The following is a 20,276-nucleotide window of genomic DNA, read 5'->3' as shown; positions in this document are numbered from 1 at the left end:
TGTCTCAAAAAGCCGTATTTACAACCTTTGGTCAACACATCTTAGTCTTAGGAGGGGAGAATGGGGGAGGGAAGAGAGAGTACTGGAAGAAGAATGAGTAAAAGTTTATTTGACATTCAGATAAGGCCATCACTTTAGATATATTGAATTTGCACTAAAAGGACCCCCAACTGACACATCACCTTGGCAAAGAGGAAGGGTAAAACACACTCCACATGCTCCGGCCAGGCACGTGTCACCCAACGCAGAAAGACGGTTTCTCCAAAAGACTATGTTATTCCGATTACAAGGACTGCAGGGCTTTTCGCTCGCATATTATACACAGTCTTTGTCTTCAGAAGAGGATGGAAACTGAACTGCAAATCCAGCTAAACCATCGAACTAAACCATCATTAACAATATATTAAAGTAATTGCTAGATGCTTTCCTGATTTACTATGTATCTGTGATATTTACGGTTTGCCAAAGAAAGGCAAACCCAAATCCACAGAGTTCTCTGCAAATCACTCACTTTAAGCTACTAAATTCTATCTGCCAAACCACTGAAAATTGCTATTCCAGGAAAAAAGTCATTGAAGAGCAGTGGCAATCATGTTCTTTATGTATGATACAAAGCAAAAGGCTAACAGTTAATTACAGGAAAGAAAATGAGCAAAAATGTTTGGAAATTCTCAAAACACTTAACTCTGAACAGACCAGAAGATGTTTAGTAAATTAAATACACTTCAGAAAGTGGCATTTCCTTTTACAGGCTTTAAAACACACTGCATGAATCATAGAATCACAGAATGGCATAGGCTGGAAGGGACCTCAGAGATCATCTAATCCAGCCTCCCTGTGACGGGCAGGGACGCCTCTCAACTCGACCAGGCTACTCAAGGCTCCGTCCAACCTGGCCTTGAACACCTCCAGGGAGGGGGCATCCACAACTGCTCTGGGCAATTTATTCCAAAGTCTTACCACCCTCGTACTGAAGAATTTCTTCCTAAAATCTAATCTAAATCTGTTCTCCTTCAACTTAAACCCATTTCCCCTTGTCCTATCAGTGGACACTCTTGTAAAAAGTCCCTCCCCAGCCTTCCTGTAAGTTCCCTTCAGGTATTGGAAGGCAGCTATTAGGTCCCCCCAAAGTCTTCTCTTTTCAAGGCTGAACAATCCCAGCTCCCGCAACCTGTCCTCGTAGCAGAGGTGCTCCAGCCCCTGGATCATCTTTGTGGCCCTCCTCTGAACACGCTCCAACAAATCTATGTCTCTCTTATGGTGGACCAACTAGAGTGTTTATCTCTGGGGAAATCTGAGTAAAACAACAGAGATTGTGAATTTATTCTCCTTTATTGTACATCTATAATTTTTAATTATGTGAAGGCTTCACAAAGCATAGATGAATGCTCACAAATGAATCGTCCCCCAGTATTTTAATGAAGGCTCCTAGAAATTAATATAACAGAACTAGAAGGGATCTAAAGGACTTCTGGCAATGTTTTTTTAGAAGGCAATAGGGAATGGTTAGTATCAGTGATAGCATATCCCTAAATCTGTTCATAAGAAACAGGCTGGAAGGACCCAGCTGTCAGAGACTGTACTTGCTCCTTACCCTGACCATTCACATTAAGAGACAGAAAGTGTTTTGACCAACACAGAAGCAGCATGGTCAGTCAAAATTTCAGGAAGAGTTGTTAAATTCAAATATTCTTAGGAAATTTTAGGAAAAAAAAATAAAAATTAAGACTAGCACTTCTCCAAGTGTTAGCTTCTCTTCCAGGCTCTAATTCCACTATTTAAGTGTTGAAAGCATCACTTCAATCCCTGCATTTTTATAGCAGCATTTCAAACTATCCCTTTGAAATCACTGTGGAATACAAGATATAACCTTCAGGGAAGGAAAAAAAAACACTCAGTCTCTCAAATGAAATTAAAGGTGCTGGGAAACAGAATGTCACCTCAGATAGGCTTAAAGTCATGTCAAATTTATAGATACAGATCAACCAACCACCCTCAGCTTATCCTCTCAAGTCTTTTATCAGGTGCAACAATAAATTTAGACAAGTAGAAAAATTCACTGACAAAAATCAAAGGCTACTTCACCATGTTTTTCACTTCACAAAGAATGGTGTCTTGCTCATACAGCTTTTTTCTTTATCAGTCTTCAAACCACCAGGCGTCAAAGGCAGCATTTCATGAACAGCAAGTTTTTGAACTCTAAAAAATTCTGCTCCATGCAAAAATATAATGCTTATATACACAAGCAGATCACAATCTTATACTTGCTCAGGTTGTTTGAGTCAACCATGAAAAGATAAAAAGTTCTAGTTTTGAACCACTGCTATTACATGAATTACATACAGATGCTTGAAAGTCTAAGGAAAATATTTTTTATTCCATAATATTTTACATAATCTCTTCTTTGGAAGATTCCAGTCATGCGTATCATGGAATCATCTGAAAAAACATATATGGATGTTGCTGACCTTATACATTGTTTTACCAGTAAAATACCAATAGCAAACAGACAAAATAAAAATATTTTTATCAAAAAAAAAAGGGGGGGGAAAAAGTCTCTTACTGACCTCAGGCAGAAAAGTCTCTATATGCTGCTCCTGAGTGTCATTTCTTGCATTACATTTTCGAACAAAAAAATATCTAAACCAGGGCATTTTCTAACTTTTTGTCCCCGTAGAGAATTCAAATTGACTTTCGAGTACCCAGATTCCGGTGATTTCCAGAGACTCTGAGGCAACTAAGATACCTAATCAAAACTAAAAACTGGGTACTTTCCCATACTAGTAGGTAGGAACAAATTCTTACCTTCCATCTGCCTAATAAAGCCCTAGTTCAAGTGTTTCATTTTTTTGTGTCCTCTCCACTTCACTGTTTTCCCCAAATCAAGCATATGTTGTTGATCCAAATCTACAGACTTGGCTATATCATCAGTATCACACCTATACAAGGTGTTTCTCAGTATTTCCTCTTCCTTTTCAATCTTTCATCACATCAGTTCTTGTTAAGAGCCAATTCAAAAATCTACCTACTGCTCAGTCTACAACCACACTGACGTAAGCAGTGTTCAGCAACACCTTTTCAATTAGCTCATATGAACAGATAGAACTAAAAAAATACATGAGAAACATTCAAAGGAAAAGCGTAATTTAAAACAAAACCTAAATCATAGAATCATAGAATGGCATAGGTTGGAAGGGACCTCAGAGATCATCTAATCCAATCTCCCTGTCATGGGCAGGGACGCCTCTCAACTCGACCAGGCTACTCAAGGCTCTGTCCAACCTGGCCTTGAACACCTCCAGGGAGGGGGCATCCACAACCTCTCTGGGCAATTTATTCCGAAGTCTCACCACCCTCGTACTAAAGAATTTCTTCCTAAAATCTAATCTAAATCTGTTCTCCTTCAACTTAAACCCATTTCCCTTCGTCCTATCAGTGGACACTCTTGTAGAAAGTCCCTCCCCAGCCTTCCTGTAAGTTCCCTTCAGGTACTGGAAGGCAGCTATTAGGTCCCCCTGAAGTCTTCTCTTTTCAAGGTTGAACAATCCCAGCTCCCGCAATCTGTCCTCGTAGCAGAGGTGCTCCAGCCCCTGGATCATCTTTGTGGCCCTCCTCTGAACACGCTCCAACAAATCTATGTCTCTCTTATGGTGGGGACACCAGAACTGGACACAGTATTTGAGGTGGGGTCTCATAAGAGCAGAGTAGAGGGGGAGAATCACCTCTCTTGACCTGCTGACCACGCTTCTCTTGATACATCCCAGGATGTGGTTGGCCTTCTGGACCGCATGAGCGCACTGCCGGCTCATGTTGAGCTTCTCATCTATAAGCACCCCCAAATCCTTCTCTTCAGGGCTACTCTCAACCCACTCTGTGCCCTGTTTGTATTTGTGCCTAGGATTGGCCTGACCTAGGTGAAGGACCTTGCATTTTGACTTGTTGAAGCTCATGCAGTTTGCATTGGCCCAATTCTCAAGACTATCAAGGTCCCTCTGGATGGCATCTCTTCCCTCAAGTGAGCCCACGGCACCACACAGCTTGGTGTCATCGGCAAACTTACTGAGGGTACACTCAATGCCATCATCCATGTTGCTGACAAAGATGTTGAACAGCACTGGACCCAGAACAGACCCCTGAGGGACACCGCTTGACACTGGTCTCCATGTAGACATCGCACCATTGACCACAACTCTTTGAGTGCGACCATCCAGTCAGTTCTTTATCCACCGAGTGGTCCATCTGTCAAATCCATGTCTCTCCATTTTAGAGACAAGGATGTCATGTGGGACAGTGTCAAATGCCTTGCACAAGTCCAGGAAAACGACATCCGTTGCTTTACCCACGTCAACCAGCGCTGTAGCTTTGTAAACATTTCAGGTCATGAGACTGTCTGTTGAAATCAACAAAACTAATGCCATTAAAAGGAACTTTTTGATCAATATGGAGGGCAAAAAGACATATAGCCTCAGAAAGTAACTTTTTTTTTAAATCAATGCAGCTCTGGGCACCAGAAGTCTCTGACCTCCTCCTAACATAGGCAGGTGATCCCAGGTAGTTCATCAGGCCCCTAGACTACTACTGAGGCTCCTAGAGAAAAAGCCAGATGGCAAAAGTAATGAAGATAAAAGACTAACTTACTCGCTTCACTGAGATGAGTGGTGGAATGAATGGTGAAACCAACCAGTAAATTCAATTTATATCCTACAATGGTGTCTGGGGATAGGGATTTTTATGTATGACTACAGAAGCATATGAGTTTATGAGATGAAACTAAGAAATACAAATGCTAGAAAATGAAAATCAGCAAATTGGGGAAAGTGCATTTAAAGAAAATGAAAAAAGACACTATTTTTATCTTACAAAGCAATGAGCTACATGTGACCCAGTTATACAATTTTTTAAAAATTTTTTGCAGAGTTAGTGAAGGTATGTTACCAATATTTATCCCTTACTTTTCTGTTTACATATACAAACATTCAAATAATCAAACTTAATTGAAAAATATCTTATGTAATCTAGAATAAGCTCTGTGCTTCTGCATAAGTAGCTCTACAGGCAAAAAATCAGAGAAGTGTATCATTTAACTATAAATATTCCATGTATATGTAATCAAACCACATTTCAGTGCATATAACGGAAGCAAGAAAGATATATGCTGAAGCTTCAGGGATTATCCATGTTCTGTACTTGTGTAGCACAACTAACTTCGGTCCTTATTGATGCTACTGACACTGGTCGTCTGAAGTCCATCTTGCTTTCAGCTATAGTGTCCGGACACACAGGTCTAAACCAAATTTGGGGTTAAAAGGGCAAGAAACTACAGTGAATCCAGTGCACGTTATGCATGTGTGATCCACAGGGAAACCCAGGTACAATCACTTCAACAAACTCAACCTCATAAATCAGAGTCCGGGAAGAGCAGGAACTACAAATGGGCAAGAACCTACTATATAATCACATCCATTCCTCTACTAAGACCGAACAGCTGCTCTAGGGCAAAACGCTATTCTCACAACCTGAAGCAGAACCTTTGTGTATATTTGCTCCAGCATTTCAAGTATTTCCTCTGTTGAAAACAGCCAGCCAACAGGATTTACTTTGTAAACCTGTGCTTTGCAAAATAAGCCTTTCTAAATACGTAAATTATAATGTGATTAATTAAATGGTGATTAACTTCCTGGGATGCACCTCTGCTTCTGAGCATTCTAGCACTTAAGGAGATGATTGCTTTAACTGTATTCCAAAATCTCCATAGCACTGAAGAGTCCAACCAAGGATCCCTCTCTGTAAAGCTCCCTGCTTTCATAACACTTGCCAGCAGATGTAGTTGATCAATTATAGATTAAAACTTCAGTTCTCCTCTTTCACACTAGGCTGGGCTTTGTCCTGCGTGACCAGATTGAATGGAAGGCCGGGTACATGCGTTATGGCACTGCCATTTGCCAGTATATGACATGCTGATGGGCATCAGGAAAGGGCTGGACAATTTGGAAAAGGAAATCTGTTGCATAGTGGAGTGCCTAGAAAAGGTGGCTGGAAATTACAGTGTGGAGATTAAGGCAACTACCAGGGCAACAGATATCCACAGTTGCGTTGCAGCCAAAGTGAAGACATGAATGAAGAAAGAGTCCCCAGAGCCTAAAAAGATGAAGATAACAGAAGATCCTGATAAGCCAATTTTCTCCATATGCTTTTTTTTCCCCTCTTATAAGTTGTCTTTCTAATAAATAACTAGACCCTTCTCCAGTAAAACCATCCTTGGATGGCTGAGGGGGAAGTTTTTGGGCCAGTGGCGATCTCTCAGAGCTCAGCATGTTCTGCAACTGTAATTTCCTTCACGTAATGAACAGGATAGAAAAAGGCAAAGCACGTATTCAGCAGCCAGACCAAGCTGTGGTATAGCTTTACGGTAAAAGTGGAAATACCTTCCTGATTTTTTCATGCCTTAAACATCTCAGAAAGGTCATTTCAATGTTTATCCCCTCCTTATTTGGATACATCCCTCTAGAAACAGATAATTATTGCAACTATGAACATGTTAATATAATGAAATTGCATTCTTCATATTTCTAACGGATTCCCTCAATAAAGATACTGGCATTTTATCAATGTCCAAATGACAGTTTACATAGTACATGCAACATGACCAAGCTTCTTTCCATCACCACAAGGGACTTCTATACACAAGAAACAAGCTAACTGCTGTAAATAAACAGAAGCACTATCAAAGTGCATCACAGACTGCAAGAAATGAACCTGGTTTTACTGCTGAGTGGCTTGTTTAGCTCTTTTGTTGATGGTATTTTTATTTACTGACGGGTTTTATGCAGAATGTGATGGATGCTGCCACGTCTTTGCATGTTCTTGTGTACCTGGAGCAGAAGGAGTTGGTCAGATGCTGTCCCAAAGACAAGGCATTCACATCACCTCAGGTCAACCCTCAGCAGACATCTGAGAGCCAAATGGAAACAGTCCCTCTCCGCAGCCTTTACTTTTGCAGCAGTATCCCCAACGCACCCTCGCTTCTCGTCAGGTTAAAACATGTGGAACAATCTGCTCCGCCAAGGGACTGAGCAGAAAGCACTTGTACTCTCAAACTGTCTTCTCAGGGCCTGGCAAATTTCAAGAATAAGCCTTGTTTGGCAGCCTTAACTTTCATAAAACCGCACTCCAAATCATTAGCTTCACTGTATGGACGAGCTACGTAGTGGCGCCTGAAAATTCAGAATAAAGCCCTTAAGCCAGCTAGCACAGACAGACGTTTTTTATCTCCAAAGGCTCGGCAGGATGAAACACTCACACTTGCTGCATGACATTCATTTCTACATAGCCTAGCCCTCGTCGACACAGGAAACGTACCCGACAGAAAATTAAATGTTCCAACCAAACAGAATGAGTCTTCCGCTCACCTCTGCTGAAACCTGCCAGGCCCTCAATCATCCACCTTCTACAGCTTTCATTTCTTTTCCATAAACCCCATCCCTTCCACAACCCTACCCCGACATTTTGCAGAGATGTGGAAACTGCTTCTGCCCTAAAAATACAGAATCAAATGTGGAACAAAATGGGTCCAGCCTTAAACCTACCCCAGGAAGTCTACAATCGGGCTGGTTCTGAAATTCCTGGTGCCACTGACCATCATCCCTGCCCCATCTCAAATCGCAGCCTAGACCGCAGACTGACAACGCACGGAACTGCTCAAAAATGTGGATAAACGTAATTGGAGCAATTAGTGTCAGGCTTCAACCCGCTGCTCAAGCTCCAGCAGCGTTACACAACCAACTCAGTCCTGTAGCCTGCATTTTCACACTAATCCTAGTCCCTAAATCCTGGTCCATAGACGATCCACACAGACACACACAAAATTTCAGCATTTCACTTTCAAAACATTCAGTCCGGCACACAGCCTACCACAAAGGGCACGGCAGGATTCAACAATAAACACAGCTTCACAGCACCTATTTTGTGGATTGTTTAGCCAAGCTCGCTGTTGACAGCTGCCAAACCCACAGAGGCTGAGGATCATCGATAGATTCAAATTCCCTAATCTGAGTTTTTGGACAGCCAAGTCCTTAAATCTGCTTCCTTGGATAGCTTTTGGGTTTGTCTGAAAAATAGGTTTTGTGCTCGATAAAAATACTAGCGGAAATCAAATCCCAAAGAGTACAAGCCAGCATTATCAATACTCCAGCATCTTTCCTTTGTTAAGTTTCACGAAAATTCCAGTTAATTTGTAAATTAACTTTATCTTAAATTACAGAAAATTGTAGAAATTACAGTAAACAGTAAATAATCTGTCAAAAACAGAGGAAAAAAAATCTAATTTATATAAGCTTCGATTTGCATATAATAGAACAAGACTCTATTCGCATCAGAAGGTGAAGTGTAGAATGGTGAATTTGGATTTCTTTACTTTTCTTACAGGAGGAATTGTGAAGGATCTAAGGAATCATCCTAAACAGGAATAACGCCCAAGAAATATTGTCTGCCCTGCGCGTTATAAAACAAAACAAACCTCTCAAAAATCTGTAGCAAACTAATGTTTTTGCAGTGGAAGCAGACTAGTCCATAACGTATTCCAATAACTTTAAGCCCCGAGAACCTCAGGACAAACCAGGTAAACTAGAATATCAGTACTTTATTCTTTCAGCAATCCTGAGGGGTAAAAGGGTAACATTAAAGGGGAAAAAAACCAAACCCAAACCAACACACCTTCAGTTAACACGTACTTTGCTACTTATTTCAACGGTATTAAGCTTCATGTGCAAATATTTAGCACGTATATAAAAATGTTCTTCTACACCTTCTATGTTTTTTGATATGTTTGGCCTCCAAGGTACAAGGACGCTTCAGGCCAAAGAACATGCACTAATGATAAACCTATCTGCTTTCTGAGTAGAAACATGACTAAAGTAGGCCTTTTTACCTTCAGCATATCGAATAGCTTACAAGTTTAAAATGCACAAGTTCACAGATAAAGAAGTCTTTAAAATATATTTTTGCCCAAAAATACTATTTGCAGAGGTGATCTTAGCTCTAACCTTCAAGAAAATCAAAATCTGACTTAAGAATTAGGTTCAAAAGGGAATGGCACATTGTAGTCAGTGATTTTAAGTAATTTATAATTAGATGCATATAGTTACTGCCATGAGCTACACCTCATTTTGAATGTTTAGCCATCATGTTTACAAATGTACCACATACTCCAAAATCCACCATATTTTTTATGCTATAAATCTTAAGACATTACTGAATTTTCCTTGAGTTACTGTATTGTACAGTGTTAACACTTCTTGATCGATTTATATAATACATTTTAAACAACAGATTTTCTGTGAAGTAGTTACTTAAATTCTCAACAATAATTGCTTTTTGGAAGCATTTTCTCAAGATCCTTACTAATTTTTGTGAGATTCAATCGTTTGGTACAAAACTCAACACAAAAATATTTGGCAGGCATCCTCTTAATTTACCTTACTGCATGATATTCATTCAAGTGACAACAAGATCAGTTACACTTCACCTATACAGCGTTCATGCCAGAATTATTTTACTCAATTTAAGGATTGTGACAGAATATCATCTTTTGCTCCAACTAGAGCTGTATGGAAAATAAGTTTTCTTTTGCCTTGAAAGAATACCTTTGGTTTTGATTCAACTGAGAATAAGTCAGCAGTTTCTGATTATAAAACTAACCTGTCTGGAAACACAGGGATGGCTCCTGTCTGGAAACACAGGGATGGCTAAGTGCACGGTACTGGAAATACAGCTGGATTAGCACTTTCTAATGGATTGGTTTTCAACCGTTCACCCTCCGAGTTACAGTACTGCCATGCAGTCCCAATACCAGTACCTGTACTAGTTACCTCTAGAAACCTAAACCGATCTAGTTTCTTTTTCAAATGGCTTAAAATTAAATTTTGGTATAATAGAAGCCATGCATGTTTCTGGCATACTGCCTGAATCCCATTTAGACTGTGCAGAAGTAACTTTATTTATTTCTGTGCCACTGAACCAAGTTGCTCAGCTAGTGCTCTCACCACACTCCGAACTCACCAGAGGAACAGGCCTGACTTCTGTGAACGTACTGATTATTTTAATCCTCTAAGTCACGAGGCAAACCTTTCCCACCTTTTCCAGTAGAACCGACACTCAGTGTTTACAGGACTGAACAATAACTGCTCAGATTATTTTAAAACTACAGGATTAGAAAAGCTACATTGTAATTCAGTGTGTAAGGGTAAGTGAAAAGAGCCTTGGTTTTTCATTCTTCCTTTCCTGTACTCAACTACTTACTTATGACCTTCTAAGATGCTGAACTACAAAAAAAGAAAATTACACACGAGAAAACCTTGTTTCTGCAACACCATCCCACAAACACGGTTACTCAGTGCGTTTGTGTGCTAGGGCAACGTTCCGTCTCCCACCTCACCCTACATGTTTATCTTTAATCAAACATAAAAGAAAGAGCCAGTGAAAACAAGAGTCCTGCCTGAAGATGCCAGCAGTACCATTCCTGTGTCCAGCTTTCCAAAGGCACGCTGAGGACCAGCTCCAAAGAGATTTGACACCGAAATCGTTCAGCCACCTGACCGCTTGCAATATATTTTCATAAACATGCTCTTATGTTTAACGCAAACAATACAACCCAGCTTAGTAAACCCTTGTAACAAGTATCAGCTTTGTTCTTCCTTTTCATAAGTGTATTTTAATTTGTATGTACTTTGATGTTACACTTCTGAAATAAAACTTACACCACCGTCCCATTTATAATTATTCTTATCTGGTTTATTCCCATCTTCTACACAGTTTAAACACACTCTCTGGATTTTCAAGACGGATGGAGGGATGTGGGTAAAGATTGCAAGTTTGGTACTGATTTTTCTCCTCAATTGAGTTTCCAGTTTGAACACTATATAGTCTCCAACTGAAATCTATAAATCTCTTAAAATAAACTTTCAGAGTAAGATTTATGAAAACTCCCTCCCCGGGGTGTTCTCTAACCCAATTAAAAATTCCTTGTTGATTGTTTTTGTTTCGGAATACCACCAGTCTAAAAATACTATCATAAACAAACAGCAGTGAGCCACAGATCGTTAGCTAGGAATCGGTACTGAATATTTATCTAAGTGAACTGAGATGAAATGGAATATAATGCCTTGTTTAATTCTGACAGGAAAAAAAATGTATAGTTCTTGTTGTGTTTTTTAAAGGATACAAAGGTTCTTCAAAGGCATCCACAAAATGCCTCAGGGCAGAACTGACACTGCCAGAGTTTCTCTTATACTCAGAATGTACGTCACAACAAAATGTATTTAGTTTACCCATCGGAAATATTTATTTACCTATGGTGTAAAAATACAAGTCGAGCTTTCATAACTTTTTGTTTCATTTGCCAGACATGCTAAGATCTCCCTTGGCTTACTTTTCTAGTGTCTTTTTTTTTGCCAGGAATGACATATTTGATTCAAATTACATGTATTCTGATTACACATTCATGAACTACGCTATTGAGCTTTAGTAACAACTCTCATGTTAAATGTTTACCACTATAAAGGTCTTACCTCAAAAATTTCAAAGCCATAGATGTCCAGCACTCCCATTACCTTCTTTCTTACTTTTGTTTGTGCCTTTAAGAAAAATTAAACATCAAGTCAATCGCCTGTACATTTTGTACTCAGGAATCAAGAAAACTAATGTATCTCAAAAGTAGGCTGTCATATTCTGTGAACTAAAACGGTAAGTATGATTTCCCAAAATACACTGGACACAACTGTTTTCATAAGCCTAAAAACAGAGCAGACAGCAATTTGTTGAGCTGCGATAGTTATTCACCTGTACCATATTCACCACCGTACAACCATGAAAAATGAAATTGGTAAATACAGTTTTACTGTCCACTTTAATTTAAAGGATTGTTTTGGTTTTTTTACAGGCACAAAACAGCAATACCTTAATGCTCTCATTGATTCTGGTAACAAGCCAAGAAAACAGTCGACTGTACAAATTCTTTGCCAGAGCATCACGGGCGTAATAAGCCTAAAAAGAAGAAAGAAGAAAAACGTTATGAACACTGGGCTAATCCCAAACTTTTTATGCTACTGCCGTATCTTAAAGGTGCTATGAACAGAGTGAGAATGGCTCAGGCAGCAGTGCCTCCGCACCAGAGCCAGACCAGGGGTGCCAGGACACTTTGGCAGCATCGGCAGCTTCCCGGCCACGGGCTGGCTGGGACAGCAGCCACCATCAGGGCACTTCGACTCCCGTCCAGCTCATCCAGATATCCTCTAGAGACTCACATCCCCCCTCCTAATCCTAAGCAAAGGAACTGGAGCAGCTGCAGTTAGGGCAAGGACATTCCTGCTAGCCTGAGCTGATGAAACACGGGTGGCAATTGCACCGGCTCTAGGGCATTACAGAAAGAGAAACTGGCAGCAAAAGGTTTTTTGGCAGCCCGGGGTGTACAACTCGCATGAAATGACACCAGTTGCTCTAAATGAAAACAGTCTGCCACAATATTTCCAACATGCATTTTGTGCAGCACTGTTTCGGTGTTTCATTCTCTGCAACATTTTCCAATCCCTCATCTTTTTGAGGTAATTCACATATAAAAACAAAACATCCAGTATATTTGAACACTTAGAAACTGCTGAATTACAAACACACTTTATGCTAGTGGTATGTTTTATTCAGTACAGCCTATTACAGTTTTTATTTGGGCAGTTATGGTTTAGTCCTGGTTTCAGCTGGGACAGAATTGGTTGTTCTTTTTAGCAGCTAGAAGAGCTCTGTGTTTTGGATTTAGTCTGGGATTTGTTATGAGAAGAATGTTGATAGTGCACTGATGGTTATAGTTGGTGCTGAGACATCAAGGACCTTTCAGCTTCCTGTGTTTTCACCAGTGTGCAGCAGCACAACAGGCTGGGGGGAGCATGGCCAGGACAAAGGGCCCACAACTCCCCTTAGGATTTGAGCTTAGACCTAGGATTGAAGGCTAAATTGGCCAATGAGTATTCCATATTATGCAATGTCATGCCCAGTATATAGATGAGGGTTGACCAGGAAGAAGCTCTTGCTCTTCCAGGGACCCTGCTTCTGAGGGCTCGCTCTCTTGGAGTTCTATCACTCTCTCGCTCGTCCAGGATTGTGGTGTCAGGACTTAACTGTTTTGGGATCACTCACCAGGACAGGACAGGCATTGGTCACTGCATGGTAAGCAATTACACTGTACATCACTTGTTTGTATCTATTATCATTATATATATATATTCGCATATTATTATATCACTATTAATTTATATTCACATATTATTATATCACTATTACTTTTAATCGTATATTAAATTTTCTTATCTCAATCCATGAGTCTTCTTCTCTTTTCCCCTTTAATTCTCTTCCCCTTTCCCCAGGGGTGGGGGAGGGTGAACAAGCAGCTATGTGGCATTTAGTTGCCAGCTGGGCTAAATCACGACAGTCACGTAGAATAAATTGCCATTTAAAATGATTCTTTCCTTTAAAATCACGACCTCATTTTACCTGAGCCACGTTTAGTGTTGTTGAAACTTTCTCTTGCTTGGCTTCAACCGTCCGGAAGCTGAAAGCTCTTTCCAGTACAGACTGGTCTATACCCGTCAACTCGCAGATTTCCTTCAGTTCTAGCATGAAAAAGGACAATATAAACAATGAATCCTTCCATATGTTTGCTTTTTCTTCCCCAAAACTCTTAGCTTTTAAATAGTTCAGTATTTTCTCAAAACAGGTTTTCTTCAACAAAGTTGTGCCCCAGCCACACTCTCTCCCCCCTACCCTGCCAAGCAAAGATTTTAAAAATATGCACAGTATGAGAAAAGTTATTAGTTTGAAAGCACTTTATAGTTGTTTATTTTTATGAAGAAACTTTTCTTCCATTTATCAGAAAGTACTTTTTATGATGAAAAACTTTCGAACAAAAATAAATGAACTTTCAAATCATATGAACTGCAAAAACACGACCAAATTAATCTGATATTACAGACAGGAATATCCTACTACAAAAGAACTAAAAGTCTCCACTGCAGAAGAACCAAGCAGTCACAGAAATGCATAGCATCATTTAACATTTCAGGCAAAGGTGTTAATAAAGTGGGGAAAAAAAAAAAAACCACAACATTTTTGGAATTTCAAACAGAGCAACTGAAATGGCACAGAATCCAACCCATATTTGCCTGTGGGTGAGTTCTAATCTCTAATCCAATTTCATTCATCTGTAAGGATATTGTATGTCTAGAGAAACTACAGAATTAATAATGACTTCAGACAAATTGCTGGTTTTCCTCCCATAACTAATCTCATCTTACCATTTTTATCTTTGATTTTACTTTCGTCTAAGCCATTCACACGAGATTCAGGCTTAAATTCAATATTTCCCAATTTCAGAACAGCTGCCACCACTTCGAAAACAGACTGTGTTTCATGATCCATAAAACCAACAATCTGCATTGCATTCTGTAAAGGGGATAGATAAAATTATGAGATAAAAGAATCTACATTTAAACAGATCATACTTGCAAAATTCATCATTTATCTATATTAGCATAAATTAGGGATGTTTCATGAACACTTTTGCTACAAAAAGAATATGATATCACTACTACACTTACATATTAAAGTTTTTTGATATAAAAGATTAAAGAAAATCTGGTGATCGATCTGCCATGTGAGTCCAGTCCACTTCTAAGATTCATTTAGTTTATGGGTTTCTAAAATGCAGTAACTGTTTTTTAGCCACTTAATTTAGTTTATAACCCAACCCCATTTTTCACAGTCAAATCAACAGGTACTGCTGTCTCTAAAAGCCAGTAACTTTTAGGTTACAAATTTGCATATGCTGGGTAACAGGGTCCCACATTCTTCCTGTCCCTGAGTACAATCAAGCAAAAACATGGTAAATGATCTTGAGAACCATCCCAGCCTTGTTTTTCTTTCGACTTGGTCAGCATCACCTGGTTCATGAAGCTCAGTCACTGCTGTCATAAGCAACTACACAATATAACCTTTTCCATGATCTGATCATGATTTTTTTGCCTTTTTTTTCTTTCTAATTTCCAGTTGTAGCTAAGCTTCCCTGCGCAAACACGCTATACCCACACATGAAGAGGGAGCAGCGCTCTGAAAATGACTCAGAAAAGATGGTCCTCCAAGCCCAGCACGAACAGCCAGACCGAGGGCATTAAGAACTCTGCGCCAGGGTTGAGCCCTCTGGCAGTTTACACCCGACCACTGTTACTTCTTACCCGAACTGTTCTGAAGTTTGCAGCATCGTCCACTCCGTTCACTTTGGCAGAATCGAGGCCTAGGTAGTTGTATCTGCTGAAGTCCCGCTCCAGTTTGAGTTTGCCTGTTAAATATAACAAAAATATCATTAGTAACAGCATTCTTGTTAGTACCTCTTTTATCCCAGAACCAGCACTGTCAAGAACTGTTTTTATCAGTAGAATTGAGTTTTCTTTAAGGATCTTTTAATTACAAGCTTTCACAGAATCACAGAATGTTAGGGATTGGAAGGGACCTTAAAGGATCATCTAGTCCAATCCCCCTGCCAGAGCAGGACCGCCTAGATCAGATCACACAAGAACGTGTCCAGGCGGGTTTTGAACATCTCCAGAGAAGGAGACTCCACAACCTCTCTGGGCAGCCTGTTCCAGTGTTCTGTTACCCTTACTGGGAAGAAGTTCTTCCTCATGTTTAAGCGGAACCTCCTATGTTCCAGCTTATATCCATTTCCCCTTGTCCTATCATTGGATGTCACTGAGAAGAGCCTGGCTCCATCCTCATGACAGTCACCCTTTACATATTTATAAACATTAATGAGGTCCCCCCTCTGTCACCTCTTCTCCAAGCTAAAGAAACTCAGCTCCCTCAGCCTTTCCTCATAAGGGAGATGCTCCACTCCCTTCATCATCTTTGTGGCCCTGCGCTAGACTCTCTCAAGCAGTTCCTTGTCCTTCTTGAACTGAGGGGCCCAGAACTGGACACAATATTCCAGATGCGGCCTCACCAGGGCAGAGTAGAGGGGGAGGAGAACCTCTCTCGACCTACTAACCACACCCCTTCTAATACACCCCAGGATGCCATTGGCCTTCTTGGCCACAAGGGCACATTGCTGGCTCATGGTCATCCTGCTGTCCACCAGGACCCCCAGGTCCCTTTCCCCCTGTGCTGTTCCCCAACAGTTCAGTCCCCAACTTGTACTGGTATATGGGGTTGTTCTTACCCAGATGCAAGACTCTACACTTGCCCTTCTTGTATTTCATTAAAGTTCTGCCCGGCCAACTCTCCAGCCTGTCCAGGTCTCTCTGAATGGCAGCACAGCCTTCAGGTGTGTCAGCCACTCCTCCCAGTTTAGTGTCATCAGCAAACTTGCTGACCGTGCACTCTATATCCTCATTCAAGTCATCGATGAATATGTTGAACAATACTGGTCCCAGTACCAATCCTTGAGGGACTCCACTGGATACAGGCCTCCAACTGGACTCTGTCCCATTGACCACTACTCTCTGGCTTCTATCCTTCAGCCAGTTCACAATCCACCTCACTATCTGATCATCCAGACCACACTTCCTCAGTTTAGCTGTGAGGATGCCATGGGAGACTGTGTCAAATGCTTTACTGAAGTCAAGATAGACCACATCCACTGCTCTACCATCATCCACCCACTGGGTGATGTCCTCATAAAAGGCTATCAGGTTTGTCAAGCACGACTTCCCCTTAGTGAAGCCATGTTGACTGCCCCTAATGACCCTCTTTTCCTTGATATGCCTAGAGACAGCACCAAGGATAAGTTGTTCCATTATCTTTCCAGCGATGGAGGTGAGGCTGACCGGTCTATAGTTACCTGGGTCTTCCTTCTTGCCCTTTTTGAAGACTGGAGTGACATTTGCTTTCCTCCAGTCCTCAGGCACCTCTCCCGTTTCCCACGATTTAGCAAAGATGATGGCAAGTGGCCTGGCAATGACATCCGCCAGCTCCCTCAGCACCTGCAGGTGCATCCCATCAGGACCCATGGACTTATGGATGGCCAGGTTGCTTAACTGGTCCCTAACCAAGTCCTCATCAACCAGGGTAGACTCCTCCTCTATCCTGACTTCCTCAGGAGCCTCAGGGTTCCGGGGCTCGTCAGGATAGCCTCCAGCAGTATAGACTGAGGCAAAGAAGGCATTCAGTAACTCTGCCTTCTTCTTATCCTCTGTCACCAGGGCACCCTCCTCATTCACCAGCGGGCCTACATTGCCTCTAGTGTTAGTTTTATCTGCAATGTATTTGAAGAAGCCCTTTCTGTTGTCCTTGACCTTTCTTGCAAGGTTTAATTCCAAGGAGGTCTTAGCTTTCCTAGTTGCCTCCCTACATCCTCTGACAGCAGACCTATATTCCTCCCAAGTGGCCTGCCCCTCCTTCCATGATCTGTACACTCTCTTTTTCCGCTTGAGTTGCCCAATGGTTCCCCATTTAACCATGCAGGTCTCTTGGTGCCCTTTCTTGACTTCCTACCTGTTGGGATGCACCGGTCTTGAGCTCGGAAGAAGAGGTCCTTCAAAGCTAACCAACTATCTTGAGCCCCTTTACCTTCCAGTACTCTGTTCCATGGGATTTCTCCTAGCAATTGTTTAAAAAGATCAAAGTTGGCCCTACTGAAGTCCAGGGTTCTAGTTCTGCTAGGTGTTCTCTTCCTGCCACATGAGATCCTGAACTCCTCCATTTCATGGTCACTTTCTGAATAAGAACAGGCTTTCTTCTTTGTTTATAATACATTGCAAAGCTAATTCGGACTCAGATGTCTAGATAATACCGAACCATATATTTCCTTCAGGTATTACTATTGCCACTACCACCACTAACTTGGAAAATGAATCAATATCACATTTCCCACAAAAGAAGGCATGCAAGGAGCAGCACATTAAATATAAAGACGACTCATATCTGAAAATGCCACAAAGGGCAACACTTACACAGGAAATCTTCTGAGGCACCAGACAGTATCTGATAGAAAATGTGAAAGTTTCTTTCACCTCTTGTCTGCTTAACAACACGAGACTTCTCTAGCAGATCTAAAGAAACAAACAAACAAAATCTCACAGGTCAGGGAAAGACTGTTGGAGTAAAACACTTTAATATGAATATAATCCCCCCATCATTTTCTATTTCATTGCTTTATATCTTCAGCAGCAAATTAGATGATAAATGGTAGGCGCAAACCTTATCACAAAGTATCAAATTAGTACATATTTCTCAAATAAGTTATTTGAGCAAGCTGTAAGCCCGGTACACTTCTAAATGCTGCAGTCTATGAGCTGCAAAGACAATTCAGGTCAGGGAGGCAATGTGTTTAAAAGACATCAACCGATTTATAGTACCACCACAAAAATTAAGATTAGGTGAAAGCGATCTTATGGGTGAAGTTTTGAAAAGAGCTGAAATGCTAAATGGCTAAGCACATGAAAGATGGGTGAATGAAAGGGGGAAGCCAAATAAAGAAAGAATTTAAACCAAATGAGGTAGCACTTTGTGATCCTCAGGTGCATCAGACTATGAAATAATTCCCAACGGGACTGACAGACGCTCCGTCATAAGACATTTAAAGTGAAATGGAAAAGTATCGCCGCACCAATTGAGTAGTTTGACAAGAAGATTGCTCAGTCCACCACCACCAGTGACAGGCACATTTCTGAGCCTTACCAGTAAGGGCAGGAATCCAGGCAGACAGCAGAAGTGGATGGACTTGTAACACATCCAACGCTTTGGACTCTACATTGTATTGACCATGGAGATGACAACCCAAAGGTTGTTCAGGCTGTACTGCTCTGAAAGGCTGTGGGCCCCAACGCACCATGAAAGGTGAGGGGGATGCCCTAAGAGAACCTCTGAACAGGTATCGTGTCACCCACTGCTTTTGCACAAAAAAACCCAAAACGTTTTCCCTTCTTTTCTCAGTGGCACGCAAGGGCTCCACACCATTTTCCCAGATAGCAAATCCGCGGTTTCCAGTACATTCTTAAGCTACACATAACCAGTTACACCAAGACAGAGACCTTCAGTGCCGCGTCCCAAGCGCACAGCAAAGGAGGTCCCCATGCCATCCACCACAGCTGGCTCAGTCTGGGGGTAAGGCCTCTCTGAGCTGTGCCCGGGCAAGAAGAAAGCCCCAGAAGGGAAATTACCGCAGCCTGGATGTCACGCTTCGCGAGAGCTGCCGCAAAGTTGGGATCAAGCTTTCACAGAGGCAAAACACAGGGAACACCGATTCCTTTGAAGACATGTGGGGTTGGTAAACACTTTCCCTGCCTGGCTGCTATAATATCCAACGTACAATCTACTATAGCTTTCCTCATTTCTGCTGAAACTGAACCCGTTTAGTCTTACCAGTCCAGAAAATCAGAGGAGGTGCTCAGTGCAGCCCTCCAGCCCCACCACGGGTGAGGAGCTGGGGAGCGGGCACAGCCCCCGGGCTCTGCTGGCATCCTGGCACGGATGGGCACGTCTGCCCTGCAGTTTGCCCCAGGAATGGCAGAGCAAGGAGGAGCGCAACAGAGCGTATTCGTATTTTCACCAGGTACAGGCAGCATGTTGTGCCCGTGCTGCCTGCTGTAGTCACCTAAGCTTACACCTTTTCTCATGGAATGGGAATTAAAGACCCAACTTCGATCCACCAAATTATACCTGCCTTCGGAGGCCCTCCTCAAATTAACTACAGCAAGACAGATTAAAAAATTAATTTCTGCTCTAATAACTAGCCTGAGAACACAATGACAAAATTCAGACAGTATTATTAATCTTCCAGCTGGCTTGTAGCAGGACAAGTTCCAAACATTTTACAGACCAGCTGAACTATGTTATTCCATAAAGATGCAACTGCCTGAGAGAAGTGTAACCAGCACAGCAGGTGACAGCGAACGGAGCTCCCAACAGCCAGAGCATCCAACTGTATGAAGGCGAATACCTCTTCACCATCTAACGCATTGTGTGACCATATCAGAGCTTTAGTCTTCTTTGAATAGACACTTGTGTTTTTACAACTCAATAACCCTACAGTCTCCTTCCTTCCAAAGGTGGCCCTGGAAGTTTTGCACATCCTGATGAACAAGCTAAAGCCAAGATACGCTCAAACAAGCGGCTGCCACATATTGCCAGCAGCTCATCTTCACATTAGGATAGGGCAGGTTACAGATTTCTACTTTTGCTTTTTCTGTTTTATTAACATCTTTTTTTTTTCTCCTTTTTCCTAGTTAGTTAGCCTAACAATC

The 20,276-nt window shown here is 41.5% G+C and overlaps 1 protein-coding gene across 5 annotated transcripts in view; it reads right to left on the bottom strand.

Moving 5' to 3' along the window:
• The window catches only part of MYO1B (myosin IB), a 99,500-nt gene that overhangs the window by 28,614 nt on the left and 50,610 nt on the right, over positions 1-20,276 (bottom strand). For 4 of the 5 annotated variants that reach the window (XM_086615246.1, XM_086615248.1, XM_086615247.1 and 1 more), the window contains exons 7-12: positions 17,985-18,083; positions 15,273-15,376; positions 14,337-14,484; positions 13,537-13,655; positions 11,953-12,039; positions 11,565-11,630 (exon numbers count right to left, since the gene is read on the bottom strand). In XM_086615246.1, coding sequence (XP_086471372.1) covers positions 11,565-11,630; positions 11,953-12,039; positions 13,537-13,655; positions 14,337-14,484; positions 15,273-15,376; positions 17,985-18,083 — 623 coding nt within the window. Of the gene's footprint in view, positions 1-11,550; positions 11,631-11,952; positions 12,040-13,536; positions 13,656-14,336; positions 14,485-15,272; positions 15,377-17,984; positions 18,084-20,276 lie in introns of all 5 variants that reach the window. The other variant, XM_086615245.1, reaches the window with a different exon arrangement.

The sequence above is a fragment of the Tauraco erythrolophus genome, chromosome 8, assembly GCF_009769465.1.
Source record: "Tauraco erythrolophus isolate bTauEry1 chromosome 8, bTauEry1.pri, whole genome shotgun sequence".
Taxonomy (NCBI): Eukaryota; Metazoa; Chordata; class Aves; order Musophagiformes; family Musophagidae; genus Tauraco; species Tauraco erythrolophus.
The sequence above is the reverse complement of the archived record's forward strand: the minus strand, read 5'-3'. Positions and strand labels throughout refer to the sequence as shown.